The sequence below is a fragment of the Narcine bancroftii genome, chromosome 4, assembly GCF_036971445.1.
Source record: "Narcine bancroftii isolate sNarBan1 chromosome 4, sNarBan1.hap1, whole genome shotgun sequence".
Classification (NCBI taxonomy): Eukaryota; Metazoa; Chordata; class Chondrichthyes; order Torpediniformes; family Narcinidae; genus Narcine; species Narcine bancroftii.
Window position 1 is genome coordinate 174,408,875 of NC_091472.1, and position 22,024 is coordinate 174,430,898.

At 38.4% G+C, this 22,024-nt stretch overlaps 1 protein-coding gene across 9 annotated transcripts in view; it reads left to right on the forward strand.

Moving 5' to 3' along the window:
• The window catches only part of sfi1 (SFI1 centrin binding protein), a 287,818-nt gene that overhangs the window by 47,677 nt on the left and 218,117 nt on the right, over positions 1–22,024 (forward strand). For all 9 annotated transcript variants that reach the window (XM_069933071.1, XM_069933076.1, XM_069933070.1 and 6 more), the window contains 2 exons: positions 9,940–10,042; positions 12,816–12,951. In XM_069933071.1, the coding sequence (XP_069789172.1) occupies positions 9,940–10,042; positions 12,816–12,951 (239 nt within the window). The remainder of the gene's footprint in view (positions 1–9,939; positions 10,043–12,815; positions 12,952–22,024) is intronic.

The following is a 22,024-nucleotide window of genomic DNA, read 5'->3' on the forward strand; positions in this document are numbered from 1 at the left end:
AAAAGAGCCAGCTTTAGCTGATGAGAATAAAGACTCTGGAAGTTACTGCAGATGTCGGCAAAGAGGATGAAAAGGAATAAAACGTACAATTCAAATCTGAAACAGAATCAGACTTCTGGGCAACAATAATGTCCCAGAAGTAAGTCCAGAAGACAGTGTGTCAATGCTGGATATAGAAGCTGCCAAAAAGGTGGGTTGTGGGGCTTTCTATGCTTCAAGTACTTCATCCCAACGTATAAAGGCTCAGGCTGAGTTGATCCTTCCAAGCCCCTGAATTTGCCACATCCTGTAACCTCCATGATGCGCTTGAGGAGAAATGCCCGGAAGAGGACCAGCAAATGAAGCAGCAATTGGAGCTCAGAAAAAAAAAACCAATAGCATCTGAAATCAAGATTTGTTGATAAAAAGGCTGAAGAGAAGGGACTGACCAGTTCAAAAGGATATGTTGTTCGAAGCGATCTATCCACGAGGTCTGATGGTGGGCAGTCAAGTGAAATGAGAGCTAAGGCAGAACCTTTTGTACCATGGGTGTTGCCAGGGCTCAATTACCATTGATCACCATCTTAGAGATATGAGAGGATTTCAGTCTATCCAGCCAGCGTTCCATTCAATACTATTACGTCATAACAATCCGGGTGAACAAAGACGTGATATCGAAATCTACAGAACAGGCTTTAAGCCACAGTGAGCAATCATGGCAAAAGAAAATGAAATTACCCCAGTGGTCCTCAGCCTTTTTCTTTCCACTCACATGCCACTTTAAGTATTCCTTTTTTTATTGTGAAAATTTTATTTAACTTTTCAAATTATACAAAGAAGATAAATATAAAGAAAAATAATTATATACCCTCCCCCCCGTAACAAAAACCCCACTAAAAATTTTTAAAAAACTCCCCCACCCCCCCAAAAACTTACAACCAAAACCAATATTCCCTGATTGGTGTGCCAAACTTATTACTCTTATTTAATTTCTATAGCCACATGTTTCAAATATAATCCCCACATATCAATAAAAAAAGAGTAATAATTTCTCACATTATATATTAATTTTTCTAAATATAAACAAGACTTCAATTCATTATGCCATCTTCGCAAGTTTAGTTGTACATCATTCTTCCATGTGATAGCTATATATTTTCTTGCTACTACTAATGCTAACTTTAAAAAGGCTAAATATGATTTGGGCAATCTTGAATCAACCAAAGGGACTTTATCATAACCCAATAAACACAACCTTGGATCCAATCTAATATCCATTTTAAACAAATCTCTCAAAAATTTTATAACTTCCTCCCAAAAATATTTAAATTTTTTACACGTCCAAATGTTCAAAAGTACCTTTCTGCTCTCTACATCTAAAACATAAATCTGTTATACCAAATTCATATATTTTCAATTTCTCAGGGGTTAAATATAATTGATGTTAAAAATTATAATTAACCATATTATATCTCAAATTTATTAATTTTGTAACACTATCAACACACATTTGTGACCATTCCTTCCCTGCCAAAACAATATTTTTAATCTTTTTCCCATTTCTCTTTAACCTTTTTCCATTTTTTCCTGCAACAATCTATACATATCAGAAATAAAACCTTTATCATTTTTATCCTCAATCGATAGTTCAAATTTCGTTTGAACTGGCAAATTTATTTCCTTACCATAACTCTTCTTTAAAAAATCTCAAAATTGATAATAAACAAAGAAAGAATTTAATGTTATACCATATTTCTCTTCTAATCTATTAAATGAACAAAACTTCCCTGCTTCAAAACAGTCTATAACATTAACTATTCTTTTATTTTTCCAGTCCTTTAAATGAGGGTTATTCAATGAGAAAGGAATTAATTTATTCTGATATATTGGTGATTTTATCAAAATTATCCCTTTAGACCCTATAATTAAATTACAATTATACCAGATATTCATTATATGTCACGAAATAGGTAATTCAAATTTTTGTAACAGTAAAGGATTCCATTTATAGATAAAATGCTTAATGTTATCTTCCAAAATCTGATCCATCTCTATCTTTGCCCACTTAGGAGATTGCTCAATATCAAATATTCTATTAATAAATTTCAATTGCGCTGATTCATAATAATTATAAAATCAAGGTAATTGCAAACCACTCTATTCATAACTCCAAGTCAGTTTTTGTAGAGAAGCTCTTGATAATTTACCCTTCTATAAAAATATCCTTATTTATTTCCTTAAAAATCTTTTTTGGTACCATACATTCAATAGATTGAAAAAGATACTGTACTCGGGGATAAATATTCATCTTTATACAATTCACTCTTCCAATTAACGTCAATGGTAAATCTCTCCATTTATCTAAATCATTTTTAATCTCATTCAATAAAGGTACATAATTTAAATTAAATAATTCATGATAATTTTTATTTACAATTTACTCCTAAAAATTTTATTTGATCATCTTAACTTAGTAATTTGTCTACAATCTATATAGTCTTCCTTTGCAATTGACAAAATGACACTCTTTTCCCAATTTACCTTATATCCCGATAATTTACCATATTTATTCAATAAATCCTGTAATGACTTTAGTGAAACCTTTGGATTAGTTAAATATATCAGAACATCATCTGCAAATAAACTAATTTTATATTCATTTTCCTTCACTCTAATTACCCTAATACCTAAATCTTGTCGAACGGCCTAAGCTAAAGGTTCAATCACTAAAGCAGATAAAGCAGGTGAGAGAGGGCAGCCTTTTCTTGTAGAATGAGATAAATAAATAAAAAATGATGTCTGACTGTCTGACCATTTGTTAACACCCTAGCTATAGGTCCTGCATATAAAACCTTAACCCAACTTCTAAAAAATAGACCAAAATTAAATTTTTCTAATATTCTAAACAAAAGTTTTCACTTAACCTGATCAAACGCCTTCTCAGCATCCAAAGATACAACCATTAGTTGATTATTTTGTTGTTTTGTCACATTAAAATTAATGAAATCAGCTTAACTATATCATCTGCTGAATACCTACCTTTAACGAAACCTACCTGATCAATATGAACTATTGGCCAAAACTTTCGCCACCAATTGATAGTCAACATTTAATAATGATATCAGTCTATACGATGATACTTTTAAAGGATCTCTATCTTTTTTGGGTATAACTGTAATCTTGAGGAAGATTCTGGAAATGCACTTATTTCAGTTGCTGTTCAAAACATCTTTATTTCACGGAAATAGTAAATCATTAAACTTTTTATAAAACTCCGTCGTAAAGCCATCCTCTCCAGGAGATTTCCCATTAGGCATCGATTGTAAGGCTTCCTTCAATTCTAATACAGTAAAAAAAATCTAAATTCTTTACCTCTTCTTCATTCAATGTTGGTAAATTTAAATTATCTAAAAATAAATCAATTTGATCAATATCTTGGTTACCATCTGATGTATATAAATTTTTATAAAATTTGTAAAATTCATCATTAGTATCTTTTCATTTATGTAATTTCTCCATTCTTCCTAATGGCATTAATTGTCCTTGACACTTGCTCATTTTTAAGTTGCCATGCCAAAATCTTGTGCTCTTTCTCCCAATTCATAATGTTGTTTAGATCTCAATGTCATTTTCTCATACTTGTATATTTGTAAATTATTATAACGCAAATTCAATTTAGATAATTGTATCTTATCATCCTCTGTACATTTTTTCTGTAACTTTTTCTCCAAACCTTCAATTTCTTCAAGTTTGAGCTTTCTAATTGATACTGTTTTTTTAAAATCTTTGTTGTATAACTAATAATTAATCCTCTCAAAAATGCTTTTAAAGCATCCCACAAAACAAACTTACTTTGAACTGAATCTTGATTCATTTGTAAATAAAATTAAATTTGATCTCTTATATGTTTAACAAAATCTGTTCTCTTCAATAACATTTCATTAAACCTCCATCGATAAGCTGTCTCAATCAATTCAGTACCTAAACATCTAACTAACAATAATGAATGATCTGAACATAATCTACTTTTAAATTCTGCAAAGTTAAATCTTCCTTGTAAATGTGCAGAAATCAAAATAGATCTATTCTAGAAAAAGAATTATGTTGAGCTGAATAAAATGAATAATTTTTTTTCTGTTGGATTTAATTTCTTCCAAATTTACACTAAATTCAAATCCTTCATTTCATGCAATCTTTTTGCCATCTTAGACCTTCTGACAATTTTTGGAGATTTGTTCCACAGTGGATCCAAACAACAATTGAAATCCCCTCCTACCTATTGATTTCCATTTTACTGATACAAATTTAAAAATGCCTCTGAAATAAAAACTTCATCGTCTTCATTTGGTGCATAAACATTCATTAAAGTCCAACTTTCAGAAAAAAATTATAAGTAAGAATTAACACTCTTCCCGCATTTGCAAAAAAAAGAAACTACCAAAAAATATATTTTCTTATTAACTAAAATAGCCACGCCCCCTAGCTTTAGAATGAAATGAAGACGAAATTACATGTCCAACCCAATTTCTTTTTAACTTTAAATGCTCTTTTTCTGTTAATTGAGTTTCTTGCAAAAATGCTATATCTACTTTTAATTTCTTAATATAATCTAAAACATGTTTTCTCTTTATCGGATGATTTAACCCCTTAACATTAAAAGTTGCAAAACTTAGTCTACTCATTACAATCTATATAATGGCACCCAATCTTTCACAACTCACTAAGAAAAAAGCCCCTCTTAAACAAAAAAAACACTTTAACCCCCCCCCCCCCAAAAAAACTGCAAAGCAGTAACTCCCTTATTAACCGAGTGTGGTTAATACCAACAATGGCTGATGACTTTGGATTTAGCTGGGATAGCATCTTCTCCCCAGCCAGAGAGCAAAGAAACCCTTAATTTACTGAATGCTTCTGGAATTTTTTGGAAATCCATCAATGGTTCAACTTCCAGTTTTTTCTCAACTTTCCCATTTCCAGCTTTATCCAACACCACCAACAGTTTCAACGCAAATTCCTGTGTCAACTTAGAATCTGGTAAAGAGTTAGCAAAAGTTAAAGCTGCCTGTGGATCTTCAAAAAACTGAGATTGGTATTGCCCATAAAATATTTTTAAAATTGCTGGATATCTAAAAGTAGATCTATAGCCTTTTTTCCATAAGACAACTTTAGCAAGATTAAATTCTTTCCGTTTCATAACTACCGCCTGACTCAAATTCACATGGAAAAAAACTTTACTATTTTGAATTACCTTTGGACCATTCATACGTGCCTGTAAAACCGCTGCACGTAAAATCATTTCATGATCTTGATACTTCAAACACCTCACCAAAACAGCTCTAGGTGGTTGCCCTAGCAATGGTTTTTTTCTTAACGCACGATGAGCTCTCTCTATCTCCAAACCCTCCAGAAAGTATTCTGGAGCAATTATTTCAACAATTCATTCTTTTAAAAATTTTGTAGGATTTACTCCTTCAAAACCTTCTGGCAACCCCACTATTTTTATATTATTCCACTGACTTTGATTTTCTAAGGAATCCATCTTCTGTAAAAAATTCTTCTCAATCTGCCATCCGGCAACCGCTCCTTCCACTTGATCCACTCAATCTTCCACATTTTTAATTTTATTTCAACTTTATCCACTGTTGTCAAACATTTACTAACGCCCACTTTCATTAAAGCAATTTCACCAGACATATCAGTGAAACATAATCCATCAGACTCTCATTTTGTTTTGTTATAGTTTCCAACATCATCATTACATTAGAAAGGGGGCATAGGATTCATAGTGCTGGGAGACTTATATGGTGAAGGTAATTTCAAAGATGTTGAGGTAACTTCCACTTTTGCTGCAGCTAGCAATAGTTGATTATCTTCTGCTTCCAAATAATGTTCTAATTCTTCTTCCATCTCTTGTTGCAGCTCCGCTTCCTGGACTTCTGCAGGCCTGTTCCTCACTCAGCGTTGAGCTGAGCTCCTCAGCCCGACACTGAGCGGCAGCCCCGCAGCTCTCACCCATTTGAGAGTCTTGTGCATGCGCACCACTGTCCGTGTCCCTGCAACGACCGCTTAGCACTGGTAGGCTGTTCCTGGCACGTCTCTCGCATACTGCGCTAAAGATGCAGTCGCAAGTGATGTGTCGCACCACCCCACGCTCAGCCGTGCTACTCGACGTGCCCAACGCGGCTGATCCACGCACGTTGCGGGACTCCCGTAGCGTCGTCAATGACGGGGCAGTGGCAGCGCCATCTTGCATCACTCTGCGCGTAGAGGATGCCATCGCTGCATCTCCACTTGAGTTCAAGGTTCCAAATCTTCATTAAGGCCCATTATTTCCAACTTCTTAAAATGTAATTTTTTCGAATGTTGAACTATGTGCAAGTTCTCATAACTCCAAAGGAAATGGGCCAATGACAATTTTTCTCAAGCAAAATATTTCAGTAACCATTGGATCTAGAGCAGTGATTCTCAACTTTCCCTTCTCACTCACATCCCATCTTAAACAATCCTTACTAATCACAGAGGACTGATGACATAGTGATTACTTAAAGTGGTGTGTGAGTAGAAAGAAAAAGGTTGAGAACCACTGAATTATTGCTTTATTAATGCAGCCACAGGGCTCCATTCCTTACCCAAGAAGGAGATTCAAATTTTTTACAGAAATCCACTTCAGCATCAATTATTTATTAGATCTTTCGAATATAATATTGAAAGTAAGAATAAAATGCCAGAGATCATCTTTATTACCTAAAACAATACACTGGAAAACAGCCAAAGGAATTGGTGAAGAGTTGCCTGCACATGGACCCAGAAAGGAGTTTCACAAAGGCAAAGGCATTACTGCAATATCATTTTGGCAATGAGCATAAAATGGCCAATAAAGATAAGGTTATTTCATGGTCATCAATTACATCGGAGGATGCAAAGGCTTCTTAAGAGGTTGCTGTAATGCCATGGAATATATTGGCTGCATAAGTTGAGGAGCCAATAAATGAAGAAATCGAAAGCTGTGTAGTTAACCAGGAATCATGGCTTTTATCAGTAGAAACTCAATTCTCTTCTCTTTGGCTTGGCTTCGCGGACGAAGATTAATGGAGGGGTAATGTCCACGTCAGGTGCAGGCTCAATTGTGGCTGACAAGTCCGATGCGGGACAGGCAGACACGGTTGCAGCGATTGCAAGGGAAAATTGGTTGGTTGGGGTTGGGTGTTGGGTTTTTTCTCCTTTGTCTTTTGTCAGTGAGGTGGGCTCTGCGTTCTTCTTCAAAGGAGGTTGCTGCCCACCAAGATGCACGGTTTGAGGCGATATCAGCCCACTGGCGGTGGTCAATGTGGCAGGCACCAAGAGATTTCTTTAGGCAGTCCTTGTACCTCTTCTTTGGTGCACCTCTGTCTCGGTGGCCAGTGGAGAGCTCGCCATATAACATGATCTTGGGAAGGCGATGGTCCTCTATTCTGGAGACATGACCTACCCAGCGCAGTTGGATCTTCAGCAGCGTGGATTCGATGCTGTCGGCCTCTGCCATCTCGAGTATTTCGATGTTGGTGATGAAGTCGCTCCAATGAATGTTGAGGATGGAGCGGAGACAACGCTGGTGGAAGCGTGCTAGGAGCTCAATAGTACAATAATAAATGATAATAGGTGCATACACAGTTATAGCCGATGGGAGTTTCTTTAGTGGTACAGATAATACACTTCCAATGTCAGTAGGGCAGTCTAAGCACAGTGAAAGACTAACAGCATGACACAGATTCATCACATGTGTGATCTTAAATTAGCCTCTAATATGTTAAGCATCACAAGCAAATTGGCTTTTTTCAGTGAATGATTTGTGGAGCACAAGAGTTTGCAAACTTATGACAAAATATGAAAAGGAAGCTCCCTTTGACAATATTGTCGAGTTCGTTGAATGGCACGTGCGGATTGCAACTGTACCAGTATTTGAGAATATCAAGGGTACTTCCAACAGTGAGTGAAGACATAAAGAAGTTCAAGCCAAAGCCTTGTCTGAAATTGAGAAAGATTACCTTTGCCACTAATTTGTCAGTTGCAAATAAGGAAAAGGACAAAGTAACTAAAGAAAATGGAAGTTTGCCTGCTGAGAAAAATTTCTGTAAAGAATACCATACTTTGGAAAAGTGTGCACCGATAGAAAAGAAGTTGCGTGATGAAAAAAATTGCTTTTCAAGAAGAAAATGTGTTTTAGCTGTCTGTGGAGGACACATCAGTAAAAACTGGAGGAAGTGACTTGACTGTGATATATGCAATCGGAAGCATCCTAGAAGCTGCATATTCACCAGAAGAACAAGGAATTGGAAAGTGAGCAAAAAGAAACAGAAAAAGCAGCAAGCCACAGTGTTATAGTCTCATTTCAAACAGTGGTTTTACTGGGGCTGTTAAAGACAACTGGAAATTCTCAATAGTGCCTGTTCAAGTCAAGGCCAAGAATGGGTATGCAACGGTATGTACACATGCATTTCTTGACCCAGGCAGTACCTGTACTGCATCTTTTTGCATGGTGGGACTAATGAACAAACTTGATCTTCAAGGAAAAAAGTTGAAGATTATGTTGAACACCATGGGTCAAGAAAAGGTAATTGAAACCACCATTGTTTTAGGCTTAGAGATTGCTGGATTGGATGACAAAGAATTTTGTGATCTTCTAATTTTATACACTCAGAGGACTTGAAGTGTGCATGAAGGAAATATCTCACATAATAATGCTATCTATCAGTTTTCTTACCTGTGGAACGTTTATATACCTGAAGTTGATTCTGAGGGAGAGAGGCTGATTAATTCAGATGGAACCACTAGAAGTTATACGAAGTAGGGAAGATGGACCTTGTGCTGTTTAAACTAAGCTTGGATGGACAGTTAATGGGCCTTTAGGAGGAAATAATTTTATTGCTAAGAAACAGTTAGAGATGAGGGTCAACAGGATTTTTGATTGTGACATTTTGAGTTGTGGGAACAGCAAAAGACTATAAATAAGAAATTCACTTCTGAAGAAAAAACAGATCAATGTGAAAACAAATCCGAGGTAATGAAACCAATTTTGAAGGAATTATTTTCATCAACAATAAATGAAAATGAAGTGTCAGAAGATGTTTAAAATACTGCTTGAGATTATTCCTGTGTCATTGAATCTGAGGCAGGACTAAAGAAAAGACTGAGAACAAATTTGGAAGTAACTTTTGTAGCTCAGATTACATCAGACAAAATCAATGAAAAAAACCCATTCAAATTTATTTTCGATAGTGAACACAGGTTTATTTGAAAAAGTCAATTTTCATAAAGCAAGTATTCGTAAAGCAGGGTATACCTGTACTTGGGAAACTGTAGTGATATGTTAAACAGTAGGGAGTTGGAGTTGCTGATCTGTAAAAGCTTGATTTCAAAGGTTGTGAGCGAATTGAAAATGGAAGGAGAAGTTGCCATGGAGGACTTGGATACAGTGGAGGGTGTAATTATAAAGGATGCTTGAGGGTTTGCTATTTGAAGGTCACTTGTCCAATTTATTGTTGGCAAACACAGTTGAACACAGCCTTCAAATCCCTCCATGTGTCTGCTAAAGCTAGCCTTATCCCAAGCTACTTATGGATAATTTATCTTCTTTACCCCTTTACTCCATCACTCCTTTTACTCCATAGATCTCTGACATTTCAATAGGTTCCATTTGATTCAAGAATCTTTCATTGTCATGTAATAAAACAGATGTAATATTGCACAAAATTGCCTTTAGTCAAGATTCGCCCTCAGCAGAAATTGCCTGGTGCCCCTTAGAGTCAGAGAAAGAGAAGCAAAAGAGACTCCCTTCAGAATCTCTGAGTGTCTGTGGATTCACCTCCAGTGTTCACATAGCCTCTGTGGTCACACAGACTACAGTTCAAACTCTGTCTTTTTCAACATTTGATGTCACTTTTAATGAAGGAATTCTTGTTGATCATCACTGTTTCTTGCCAGGAATGTGTGGTTCATTTGGACCAAACAGTTGGTGAGGAAGGGAAGAAATCGTGCAATGGATGACTTAGCAATGCAGTATTGGGCCGAAACCTTGCAACACAAGGTAGGTAGGAGGACATATATTTCAGGTTTTGCTGTTTTATATACTGTGACATCAAGAAAGTTTGTGGTCTTCATGTTGTCTATGTGATTTCTTTCTTTGAATGCACTATACATGCAAATTGCTTAATTCTGACATTTGTACGATAACGATTATTTCTACATTATTCTCAATTTCTTAGAATGATAGTTCCAAAGTTGCTTTGAGATCTTAGTCAATGCTTATAAAATAAGCCTGGACAATAAGTGTCAGCAGAGAGATATATCATGGTGCATGTCATCCTGTTTTGGGCTGTTGCCCATTTAAAAACACTTCACTTGGAAGACAGGTGTTTTTATGCCAGACCTCTGCTTTGAGTCTGCCTTCAAAATTTATACACTGCTACTAATTTTCACCCTGACCTCAAATTAATTTGGTCCATCTCCGGCGATACTTTCCTCATTCTTGATCTCTGTATCCATCTCAGGAGACAAACTTTCTACAGACATTTTTCACAAACCTACCAACTAACTCGACAACACTTTTTCACATCCAGTCCCCTGTAAGGATTCTATTCTTTTTTCTCAATTCCACTGACTCATCGTATCTGCTCTCAGGATGAGGTCTTTAAAACACTTGGCTTCCTCTCTCCCACCATCGACTCAGCCCTTACCTGCATCTCCTCCATGTCTTGCATATATGCCCTGGCTCTCTCTGCCCCGAGACACAACAAAAGCAGGATACCTCTTGTCCTCACCCAACCCACTCCAGCCTCTGCATCCAACATCCTATTTTCTGAAATTTCCATCACCTACAACGTGATCCCACCGCATCTTCTCCTTCCTCCACTCTCCGCTTTCCCTTAGGACCTCCATGATCCCCTTGTCCACTCATCACTTCCCCGTGTCCCCCTTTGGCACTTAGGGGAAAGTAGCCCACACCTCCTCCCTCACCACCATTTGAGGCTCCAAACAGTCCTTCCAAGTGAAGCATCATTTCACTTGTGAATCTGCAGAGTCATCTGTTGCATCCATTGTGGCCTCTACATCAGAGAGACTGGACGCAGACTGGGAGATCCCTTCGCTGAGCACGTTCGCTCTGTCCGCATGAACGACAGGGACCTTCCAGTGGTTAACCACTTCAATTCTGTGGTCCGCTTCCATGCTGACATGTCTGTCCACGGCTTCAGTGCCAAACTAAGGAAGCTCGTAAATTGGAGGAGCAACACTGAATATTCTGTCTGGGCATTCTCCAACCAGATGACATTAACATTGATTGATCTGGTTTATGCCAGGCCACTCCTTGTACTCCCCATCCCTCTGTCTCTTTTCCTCCAGCTCTCCACCCCTTCCCTCTCCATTAACAGAGCCATTCCCCTCATGCTTTTTGCTGCTGTGCCCTTGTTCCCTCATCCATCTATGACTTCTTGCCTATGCGCCTGCCTGCATTTAGCTCATTTCTTGATGAAGGGCTCAAGCCTGAAATGTTGTTTACGTATCTTTCTTTGCAGGTTAAAATATGCTGTTTGACGTGCTGAGTTTCTCCAGCATTGTTTTTAAATTTTCAATTATTTTCCAGCTTTGTACAGAAATTACGTCTTTTACAGTGACCAAATGTCATTTCATTTTTTTTCAGCAATTTTCAAGCTTTCTGTTCATGCAGTTGAATGATTGAGATGTTTAACTTTGCACACTCTGTGTTAATGTCACAGTGACCAACCATTGGCAGCCTTGTTTGTAACACAAACTTCTGTTATTTAGAATTCACAAAACAACTTGACAACCATTGATGAAACTAGCCATTCCCCACCCCACCTCATTCCCATGCCGACATCTCTGTCCATGGTCTCATTCACTGCCAGACTGAGACCACATGTAAATTGGAGAAACAACATCCCCTATTCTGTCTGGACATCCTCCAACCAGATGGCATTAACATTGACTTGTTTCTGTTGGTCTAGTCCACCTCCCCCATCTCTCTCTTTCCCTGTCCCTATGTCTCCTTTCCTTGAGCTCGCTATCACTCTCTCTCCCTTTCCCTCCAACTCTGCATTCCCAGAACCACATCCTTCCCTGATCAATTCTTACCTTTCCTCTGCAATCTTCCTATCTATATCCAATTATTGCCTTTTTCCTGAGCTCTTCCTCCCTAGTCTCCATGTTCTTCCTCCCATTCCTTGAGGAAGGGCTCAGGCCATAAAAGTTGATTATATATCCTTACCTCCTGTGGATGCTGGAAGACCTGCTAAGTTCCACCATTTTTGTGTTTGACTCAACTGATGTATATTCACTGATATGGAACATTTAAGGAGCCTTGAATGAGACAAGGTTGCTTTCTTTTGTGCTAACTGCTTGGGTTTATTTGTATTTTTTTTACACACCAGCCTCTTTACTGGCTTCCCCTTTCTATTTTATGATCTGTTGCTTTTGTAATGGCGATGGAATCATGCAGAAAAGTGGCATTGAATTTAAAAAAAAAAACCAGCTGTGTTCTCATTGAATGATGGCAGAAACATGAGTAGCCCACACCTTCCAGTTCTGCCTGAGATAGCATGGTCTGGACAATATAATTAGAAGAATTTGAACTAAGATGCCAAAATAAAACAGACTTTCGTTTACAAGTAATGAATTTTGTATTCTTATGCGTTTACCGTTGCAGTTTTACGATTTAAATTTTCTTTTAAACAGTAGCACAGTTTAATATCTTTAATAGGGGTGAATATTTTGAATACTGCAAGAATTTATTGAGGGTTGTGTGCACGGTTAGTTAACTAGTAACATTTCTGCTTTGTGTGTAGGCTTTGCTTCAGTGGAATGCAATGCTCCATCAGTTGATTAAAGCCCAACAGACATATTGGCATCAGAGTCTGCGCCGTTCATTCCTGGCTTGGCTGCTTTATGTCCAGGTTCGTCGGGAGAAGAAATGTCAACGTGGTAAGTTTCTAGAATGAAGGCTTAAAATCTATGTGCTTGTTCATTTCTTGAACCCATGTTCACATAGATTGCCTTCTGAGGAACTGAGTTAAAATTTGATTTCTTATCAAGCTGATAAATTCACAAATAATGGTGTCAATTGCACTGGACAACAAAATTTTTCAAAAAGTTTGCTTCCTGAAAATTTGAAATTATGATAGACAACATCCATATGAATGTGACATAATTTTAGATTTGGAGTATCATCTTGGAAGTTGAAGAAACATTAAATCAACTTTTATTGAATTTAGTATGTCTGATCACAGAATGATGCTGACATATTTTGTTCAATTGAACTAAAAATGTTTTGCTGCTGATTTTCATTTGTACTGAGCTTCTGGTGCCTCTCATGTAAGTGTCCAACAATAGTTGGCCAGCATTGATGGATTCCAGTTGCCCTGACACTGCTTTTTCCTGGTTCCAAGTCCTGGTGAAGCCTTTCACCATGTTCATCCCTGATTGCATCAAGATCATCAAGATAGAAGTCCAAGTGCGAAGGCAGGAAATGAATTTTCCTGTTTTGTATGCTTGAAGTAGACAGAAAATGTGCCTGGAAATCACAAAAATGGGTTGTATCTCAAAAAACAGTGCATGATAGGAAAGTTTAAGGTGATTTTTGTGATGAGCAGCCCAAAATCCGTAAAAAACACCAAAAGTGTTGAGGAAGCAAAATCTTCATTGTAATTAATTGGGTTCTTCAATTTTAGTGCACTAACTGGAAGTGAGGCAGAATGGACTCTGTCTTGCAGCTAGTTTTAAATACGATGAACACTCTGAATCACCATCCCCCATGAATTCTGATCTCTGAAGACCACTTTTTTCTCATGCCCCACTCGTCTTGGATCGACATAGATCAATGTACACAATAGACGAACATGTTTCAGTGTCTTGTAGGGAGTGTTGGCATGAATATTGTGTGCAAACAGCAAGAGTTTGAGTTTCATTTGGACATCATGTCCAAAACAGACATTGTGGGTTGAAGGGGCTGTCCTATAAATAAATTAAACTTAAATGATCAAATTATACCTTGCGTAGTGAAAATTGAATTCCTTTCTGTGCAAAGCTTGGTTGGATGGGCTTTTTTTGGATTTTAAAAAGGTAATTTACTGTACTTTTTGTTCAACGAAGAGAATGTCAGAGAAGAGGACCAAGAAGGCTGAAGGCATGAATTTTATTGGAGGCAAAAAGTGGTGGCATGCATGGAAGACTGGAATTAGAGGAACAGATAATTCTGGAGTAAGACAGGAGCAACAAGAGCTGTGAAAATGTTTTGGAGCACGATATGAGGGATTTTAATTGTTGGGACTAGGAAAGGGAGATAATGTTGAACAAGAAGAATTTGATGCAGCAATGAACTAATAAGCTATAGTTTCTCTAGGATAGGGGAACCGACAAAAACCGACAAAAAAGTGTAAGTGTGACAGGTTATGTTGTGTTTGTATTGTATATAGATATGATTTTGGGAGATAAAGTTAGCAGCAAAGGGGATGAAGTCAATGAGCTCATCATGGGTACATGAGGCAGCACCAAACTAGTCATTGATGTAGTGAAGGAAGAGTTGAGGGGTCTTGCCTGTGTAAGCCTGTAGCATGGATTGCTCCACGTAGTCAACTAAATAACAGGGTAACATGTAGATACCTGTGGCTACCCCTTTAACCTGTAGAAAGTGTGATGAGTCAAAGGAGAAATTATTGAGGTGAGGATAAGTTCTGCCAGCCGGAGGAGGGGGTGGTGGAAGGGGACTGTTGATTCTATCGTCCAGAAAGAAACAAATGGCTTTGAGGCCCCATTATGGGGAATGGAGGTGTATAGTGATTGGTTATTGATGGTACATATGAGGTGATCAAGTTCAGGGAAGTGGAAGTTGTTAGTATGGAGGGCGTGTGAAATGCCCCAGATGTAAGTGGAGAAGGACTGGACCAGGGGGACAAAACAGAGTCAAGGTAAGCGGAGATCAATTTGGTTGGGCAGGAGCATGCAGACACAATGGGTCTTCCAGGACAATTGGATTTGTGGATCTTGAGTAGGAGGTAGAACAGGCAGTGTAAGGTGAGGAAACAATAAGGTTAGAGTTCATGCTAAGGACCGAATGAGTTCAGAGATGGTATGTGATACAGTGGTTTGATGAGTTTTTGTGGGATCCTGTGGAGGGGTAAGTAAGAGGAGGTGTCTGAGAATTGTTGTCTGGCTTCGGCCAGATAGAGGTCAATGTGCCAGACAACAAAAGCACCACCTTTTTTTATTTTGAAATTTAATTTTTTTGTTTTCCATCAATAAACATGGAGATAACATCTGAAACCCATCTCTGGCATCTCTGATTTTGCCTTGTGAATCTTTTGTGGTGTGAGGTAGAGCTGGTGTAGAAAGTTGTCTTGAACCAGTCTGTATCTAGAATTGATCACTGTTATCACACTGTCTCTACACCAGTCTGACCAGCATCTCTTGTCAATTGTGATGCCTAGGCCTGACTCCCATCCTTCTCCTGATCTGTGTAGCCCTTGCTTGGGGCTTTCACCTTGGAGTTCATTCTTGAAATAAATTTGGGTGCGTTTCCCAGTTGAAGCATCCCTTCAACCTTGCTAGGTGTAGGTAGGGTAATTGCAGGGCCCCACCTATCCCTTAGAAATGATCTTAATTGGAGAAAACAATGAAAGGTCGCATAAGACATCATATTTATCTTTTAGCTGCTTGAAGGATGTAAGCTGCCTCCCTTTGTTGCAGTCTTCAATCTATCGGATCCCCTGGCAATGCCAAATCTCCAGGATATTATTACCCATCTTCATGGGTATCAATTCGTTGTGACTCAGTGATGCCTTTGGCAATACCTGCACTTTCTTTCCAATACACTAATTGATCTCGTGCCAGATTTTAATCTGATGTTTCAGTATGGGGTTATCTGTTTTTTTCCCCCCTATTCATTTGGTATCCCATTTGTGTATGAAATCTTTCACCATTTTCTCCCCCATTGCATGCAAACCTTTTTGCACCCAAGTAGGTGGTTCCCCCTCCTCAAGAAGGATGCAAGGAACCTCAACTGAGTTGCTAGGTAGTAGACTTTCTTAAAATCAAGTAACCTTAAGCCCCCCCCCCACAAACTGTAGTCCTATGTCACTTTCTTTAAGGCTATCCTGGGTACTTTAACAGCGCCACTCTTGTCTGTAGGTTTGTTAGTGAGGTTTGGATTGGTGCGGAGAGATTGGAGAGAATTCTGAGGGTAGTAGTGAAGCCGATACGGTTGATGTCACAGTGACAGTTGGAAATATAAAGGTCCAGAGGAGGAAGACGTTCTATAGTGGGAGAAAGGATCTGTAGTAGGGGGTTGAGAATCATGGTTGTGGAAGTAAGCATGGAAACAGTGCTGATGGAAGAAGAGTTAAGCATCAAGGATGCATGGAACTTGTTAATGCAGTGGTTCTTCACCTTTTTCTTTCCACTCATGTACCATTTTAAGTAATTCCTTTGCCATAGGTGCTCTGATTAGTAAGGGATTGCTTAAGGTGGTATGAGGGTGGAAAGAAAATGGTTGAAAACCACTGTTGACTAATTGATCGTTATGTGCACGATTTCCTAACTCCAAAGGAAATGAGCCAATGACATTTTTTCTCAAACAAAATATTTCAGTATCAATTGCATTTAGAGCAGTGATTCTCAACCTTCCCTTCCTACTCACATCCCACCTTAAGCAATGCCTTACTAATCATAGAGCACTGACGGCATAGGGATTGCTTAAAATGGGATGTGAGTGGAAAGAAAAAAGTTGAGAACCACTGCATTAAGGTGTGGGTGAAGGGGATGAAAGTGAGATCTCTACTGAGGACAGAGCATTCAATCTCCTTGAGGGGAAGGCCAGAGGGGATGGTAAAGACGAGGCAGAGGTTAGGGGGAGGTTCAATGGGGTGGAGGGTGTCAAGGAGGAGGATGGGTTAGATCAGTAGGTGGAGGGTAGGAAGGATCCATGGGGAGGGTTGGGAAAGTCAGAGGGTGGAGAGAGATGCTCATGTGCTCCTGGAGCCAGGGTGGGAGTTTGCGATGAAGGATTGGTCTTGTAGGTCAAAGGGGCCAAGGTGGAAACCCGTGTCTGAAGTTCAGTTCTGTCAGTTGCTGAGTTCAAGTTGAAAATTAATCCCCCTTCGATATAGCTACCATATAATTGAATTATAGAAGAGCTTGAAAAGCTGAAGGGGCCCCTCTGAGCAACTAACCATGTTTCATCAAGGTGATATTTTATTTTTGTCATCCATCATGTTCACATTCCAATTCATAATTCTCCAATGAAGTGCCCTCCAAGTTGTGGCTAAGCAGTCAGGGGTCTGGTTATGAACCATCTGTGACTTGATTGGGTGTTGTAACCTAGACATGAAACAGGCTGTCCCAGCCTGGCTGCATCTTCTGACTATGCCTGTATCCCTGTGTAACCTCCCTATCCCAATTGCTGCTAGCTGTCTCCGCAGAGGAAACATTTTTTTTACCTTGACAGAATTTTTCTTGCTTTATTAAGATACACATTTTCTTTGTAGTCACATCCTTCTCAAATCTCTCTTCACAAGGCAAACATCTTTTTCGAGAGATCAGTCCAGTGAACCTCCTTTCTACTGTAAGGCAAATACATTTTTTTTTCCTTGAATAAGGAGACCAAAATTGTTTTCTGAATGTAACTTCAGCAGAACTCAGTTTAATGGAAGTAAAATGTCCCTATTCCTGCACTCCCACCCTCCATCCTCACTACATTCTCAGAGGATGTATTGAGAGTATTCTGAGCAATTGCATTAGTGCCTGGTTTCAAAGCCATACCACCTCAGACCGTAATATCCTGCAGAGGATAGTGAAGTCAGCAGAAAAGATTATTGGGGACTCTCTTTCAACCATGATGGACATCTATAACATACAATGCATGTGGAAAGCAATGAACATTGTTTGGGATTTCACACACCCCTCATGTAAAATTTTCTCTCTTTTGCCAACTGGTAGGAGATACCACTGCACTCGGGCCCTTGCATCCAGATTGGGCAACAGTTTTCTCCCTCAAACCATCAGGCTCCTGAATTTACAGAACCTATGCAGATAATGTACCGTGAACTTGTATATGTTTTAATATTTTAACTTTTGGTCCATAGTCCTTGAGAAACGCTATCTCGTCTTTACCATGCATTGCATGGTATGAACAACAAGTAAAGGTGACTACTTGATTTGAACCCCTTTCCAATAAAAGTCATCATTCCATTTAACTTTGCTATTACTTGCTGTAACTTTCTGTGTCTCTTGAAAAAGGACAGACACCTAGATCTCTTTCATTTAGTGTCACGGTTCCACACGATTTAAATATAATTCTACTTCTCTGTACTTCTAAAATTAATAACCTCTAATTTCTCTGTAATATTTTCCACCTACCATCTTTTGCCCAGTTGCTTAACATGTCTATCCCATTGTAGAGGCTAAAATTATATAGTTTCTGTATTAGTATATTTATGGTACTGCTTGTTTAGAATTTTTACCAATTCTGTGGTTAGTGTTGTCTGGGTTTTTAAGAATGTGAGGGATGAGAATCAGTTTGTCACTATGAATCAAGCAAGAATCAATGTTCTTGCTTGATTGATGGTCAGCAAGAACATTTCTATAATGTTTGTTGACCTCAACCTCAAGCTACGGTATTTCAAATATCTCAAACTATCTTAACTATTTCAAGTTATCAAGTTATTTCAAAGAATTGTAATTATTAACAATGTTTCTACAACTGAAGAAATCATATTATCAAATATGAAATGCAATGAAATAGTGTTTATATCAATAAACAACATTAAACTGAACTTAATGTTGGATTACGTTATGGAACAGAGAAAGAGATGAGTGTCAACAATCTAAGTTAAACATACCAAAGTTCAGATGAGAATAGGTCTCTACACCCCGGTTTCCCCCACAAGACTTAGTTTGCTATTTGAATTTACAGCAAACTTTAGACCAGTGGTATTCAAACTCACATTCCACCTTGAGTAATCCCTTTGCCATGTGCTCTGTGAGGATTGCTTAAGGTGGTATGTGAGTGGGAAGGGAAGGTTGAGAATCACTGCTCTTGACCCAATTGTTACTGAAATATTTTGCTTGAGAAAAATTGTCATTGGCCCATTCCCTTTGAAGTTATGAAACTGTGCACAGAACAAGTCAATGATCATGGGTACGATTAAAACCATGGTTTTCAAACCTTTTTCTTTCCATTCGTATGCCACCTTTCACAATCCCTTTTTTTTTAAAAAAAATTGAGTTTAACAGATACACTTACACAAAAAATTTGAAGAAAAAAACCACATAAGTCATCTCATATAGATACAAATACACAAAAAAGGGGATGGAACTACATTAAACAGTTCCTTAGTCCAGGTATGAAACAAGTTATTGAATTAATCTATGATAACTATGTTAAACTCATATTTACTAAATTAATCGAGATAAAAAATTGATGAAAAGAAAAAAAGAAAACAAGCAAAAAAAACTTAAAAACTAAACTGAATCTAATCTACCCTCTCTCTCCAATCAAGGTAACCTTATCAAAGAAAAGGGAACTTATGGAACAGATAATGACCTCCAGATATCAGACAGAGAATCTCTGGAACATTCAAAATTCTTAATGCTTCCAATCATGATAATGTTCTATGAATGGGCCCCACATCTTTACAAATTGAAACTTTCTATCTCTAATGTTGTATCTATTTTTTTTTCCAAGCTTAAAAAGGACATTAAATAGGAGAAGAGTCATCTTTCCATTTCAATAAAATTGCTCGTCTGGCAATCATTGCAGTAAAGGCTAAAACTTTCTCCTGATTTGCAGACAGAAGTGTATCTGGTTCATGTGAAAAACCAAACAAAGCAATTGCAGACAAGGTTCTATTTTAATCTTAAAAATCGATGATAAAGTTTGGAAAATGTCTCTCCAAAATCTCTCTAAATTTGGGAACTCCCAAAATATATGGATCAGTAAAGCTTCAAAAATTTTACACTTCTCACATTGTGGATCAATGTCTGCATAAAAATGAGATAATTTAAGTTTAGACGTTGTTGTTGTTGTTCATCCTTCGTAGTCAAAGATGACCATGACTTCAAAATCAAATGGGAGATTGGTGGCTGAAGGTCTGGAAGTGCGGCCAATCCTGGTCCTGAAGGCTCGCCCACATGTGGGACACATGTGCTGTCGTGGCAGTGGATGCTGCTCAGGCCTTGCGCACAGCACACTTTCGTTGCACCTCATTGATGCACCTGACTTTAGCTGCACAGGCTCTTGTGGTAATCTTGCTACACCAAACTGGATGGTTGAGGGCAAGCGTCTCCCACGTGTTGATGTCGACACCCAGGCCTTTGAAGGACGCTTTGAGGTTTAGACATACGTGATCGATATACCACTTTCAATTGTCATAAGCAATGCCTTGCACAAAATGAAGAATCATGAATCAAACTGAGAGTAGAATACTAATCTTCATCTGAAAATGTTATGTTCACATTTAATTCCCAATCATCACCCCAAAGCCACCAAGGGAAAATCAAGTCCCACGTCACCCAGACTCCCATTTTAATTCAAGCCCACCATTCCTAGTGCATCCTCATTAATCTTTCCTGCACCTTTTCCAGTGTTCAAAATGCTGTGTGAACAGAACTAAGCAATATTCCAAGAATGTTCTGTACACTTGCAGCATGACATCTCAACTCCTGTATGCAGTGATGAGAACCACATTAACTTTCTTCAGTGTATTAGGTTCATTGGCCACTTTTGGCTCACTAATCTCATAGCTGTGATCAGAAAAATACATCTTTCTAAAGACTTAGCAGCTTTGTCTTACTATTCTTTCACTGCAAGACTTATCGATTTTATTTTTGAAGTGTACTTTTAAAACCATTGTGTTAAATCCCTTAAGGTGTTATGTGAGTGGGAAGAAAAAGTTTGAAAACCACTGTTTTAATTGCACCTAATTGACTCGTTATGTGTATGGTTTCATAACTCCAAAGGAAATGGGCCAATGACAATTTTTCTCAAGCAAAATATTTCAGTAACAATTGGGTCTAGAGCAGTGGTTCTCAACCTTCTGTTCCCACTCACATACCTCCTTAAGCAATCCCTTAGTAATCACAGAGGACTTATAGCATAGGGATTGCTTAAGGTGGAATGTGAGTTTAGGGGGCAGTTTGAAAACCACTGCTTTAGACACATCACATTTATCTAAGTCATTGTAATGAGCTGGGGCACCAGCAATGATCCCAGTGGAATCTAACTGTTCAAACTTCAGTCAGGTCTCAATCTGAAATGTTCACTGACCATTTCTACTAATGGAATCTGCCTGACTGCTGAGTTCCTCCAGCTTCTCACTGTTAGCTTAAAATGACTATTTATTGTAGATTGACTTTCAGTCTAATAGCCAACACTCCATGTGTGCTAGTCTATTTCCCTGAACATTTTGAAGCATTGTCTGGTGCAGTAAGTTTTATTTACATTACTTTGAAAAATAGACAACCTCCATTGGTGTCTTTATATTGCATCTGAGGCGCCTGCAAGCTCACACCAAGACACAAGAGCAACTTGTCCGTGAACTACTCTTTGCAGACGATGCCGCTTTAGTTGCCCATTCAGAGCCAGCTCTTCAGCGCTTGACGTCCTGTTTTGCGGAAACTGCCAAAATGTTTGGCCTGGAAGTCAGCCTGAAGAAAGCTGAGGTCCTCCATCAGCCAGCTCCCCACCATGACTACCAGCCCCCCCACATCTCCATCGGGCATACAAAACTCAAAATGGTCAACCAGTTTACCTATCTCGGCTGCACCATTTCATCGGATGCAAGGATTGACAACAAGATAGACAACAGACTCGCCAAGGCAAATAGCGCCTTTGGAAGACTACACAAAAGAGTCTGGAAAAACAACCAACTGAAAAACCTCACAAAGATTAGTGTATACAGAGCCGTTGTCATACCTACACTCCTGTTCGGCTCCGAATCATGGGTCCTCTACCGGCATCACCTACGGCTCCTAGAACGCTTCCATCAGCGTTGTCTCCGCTCCA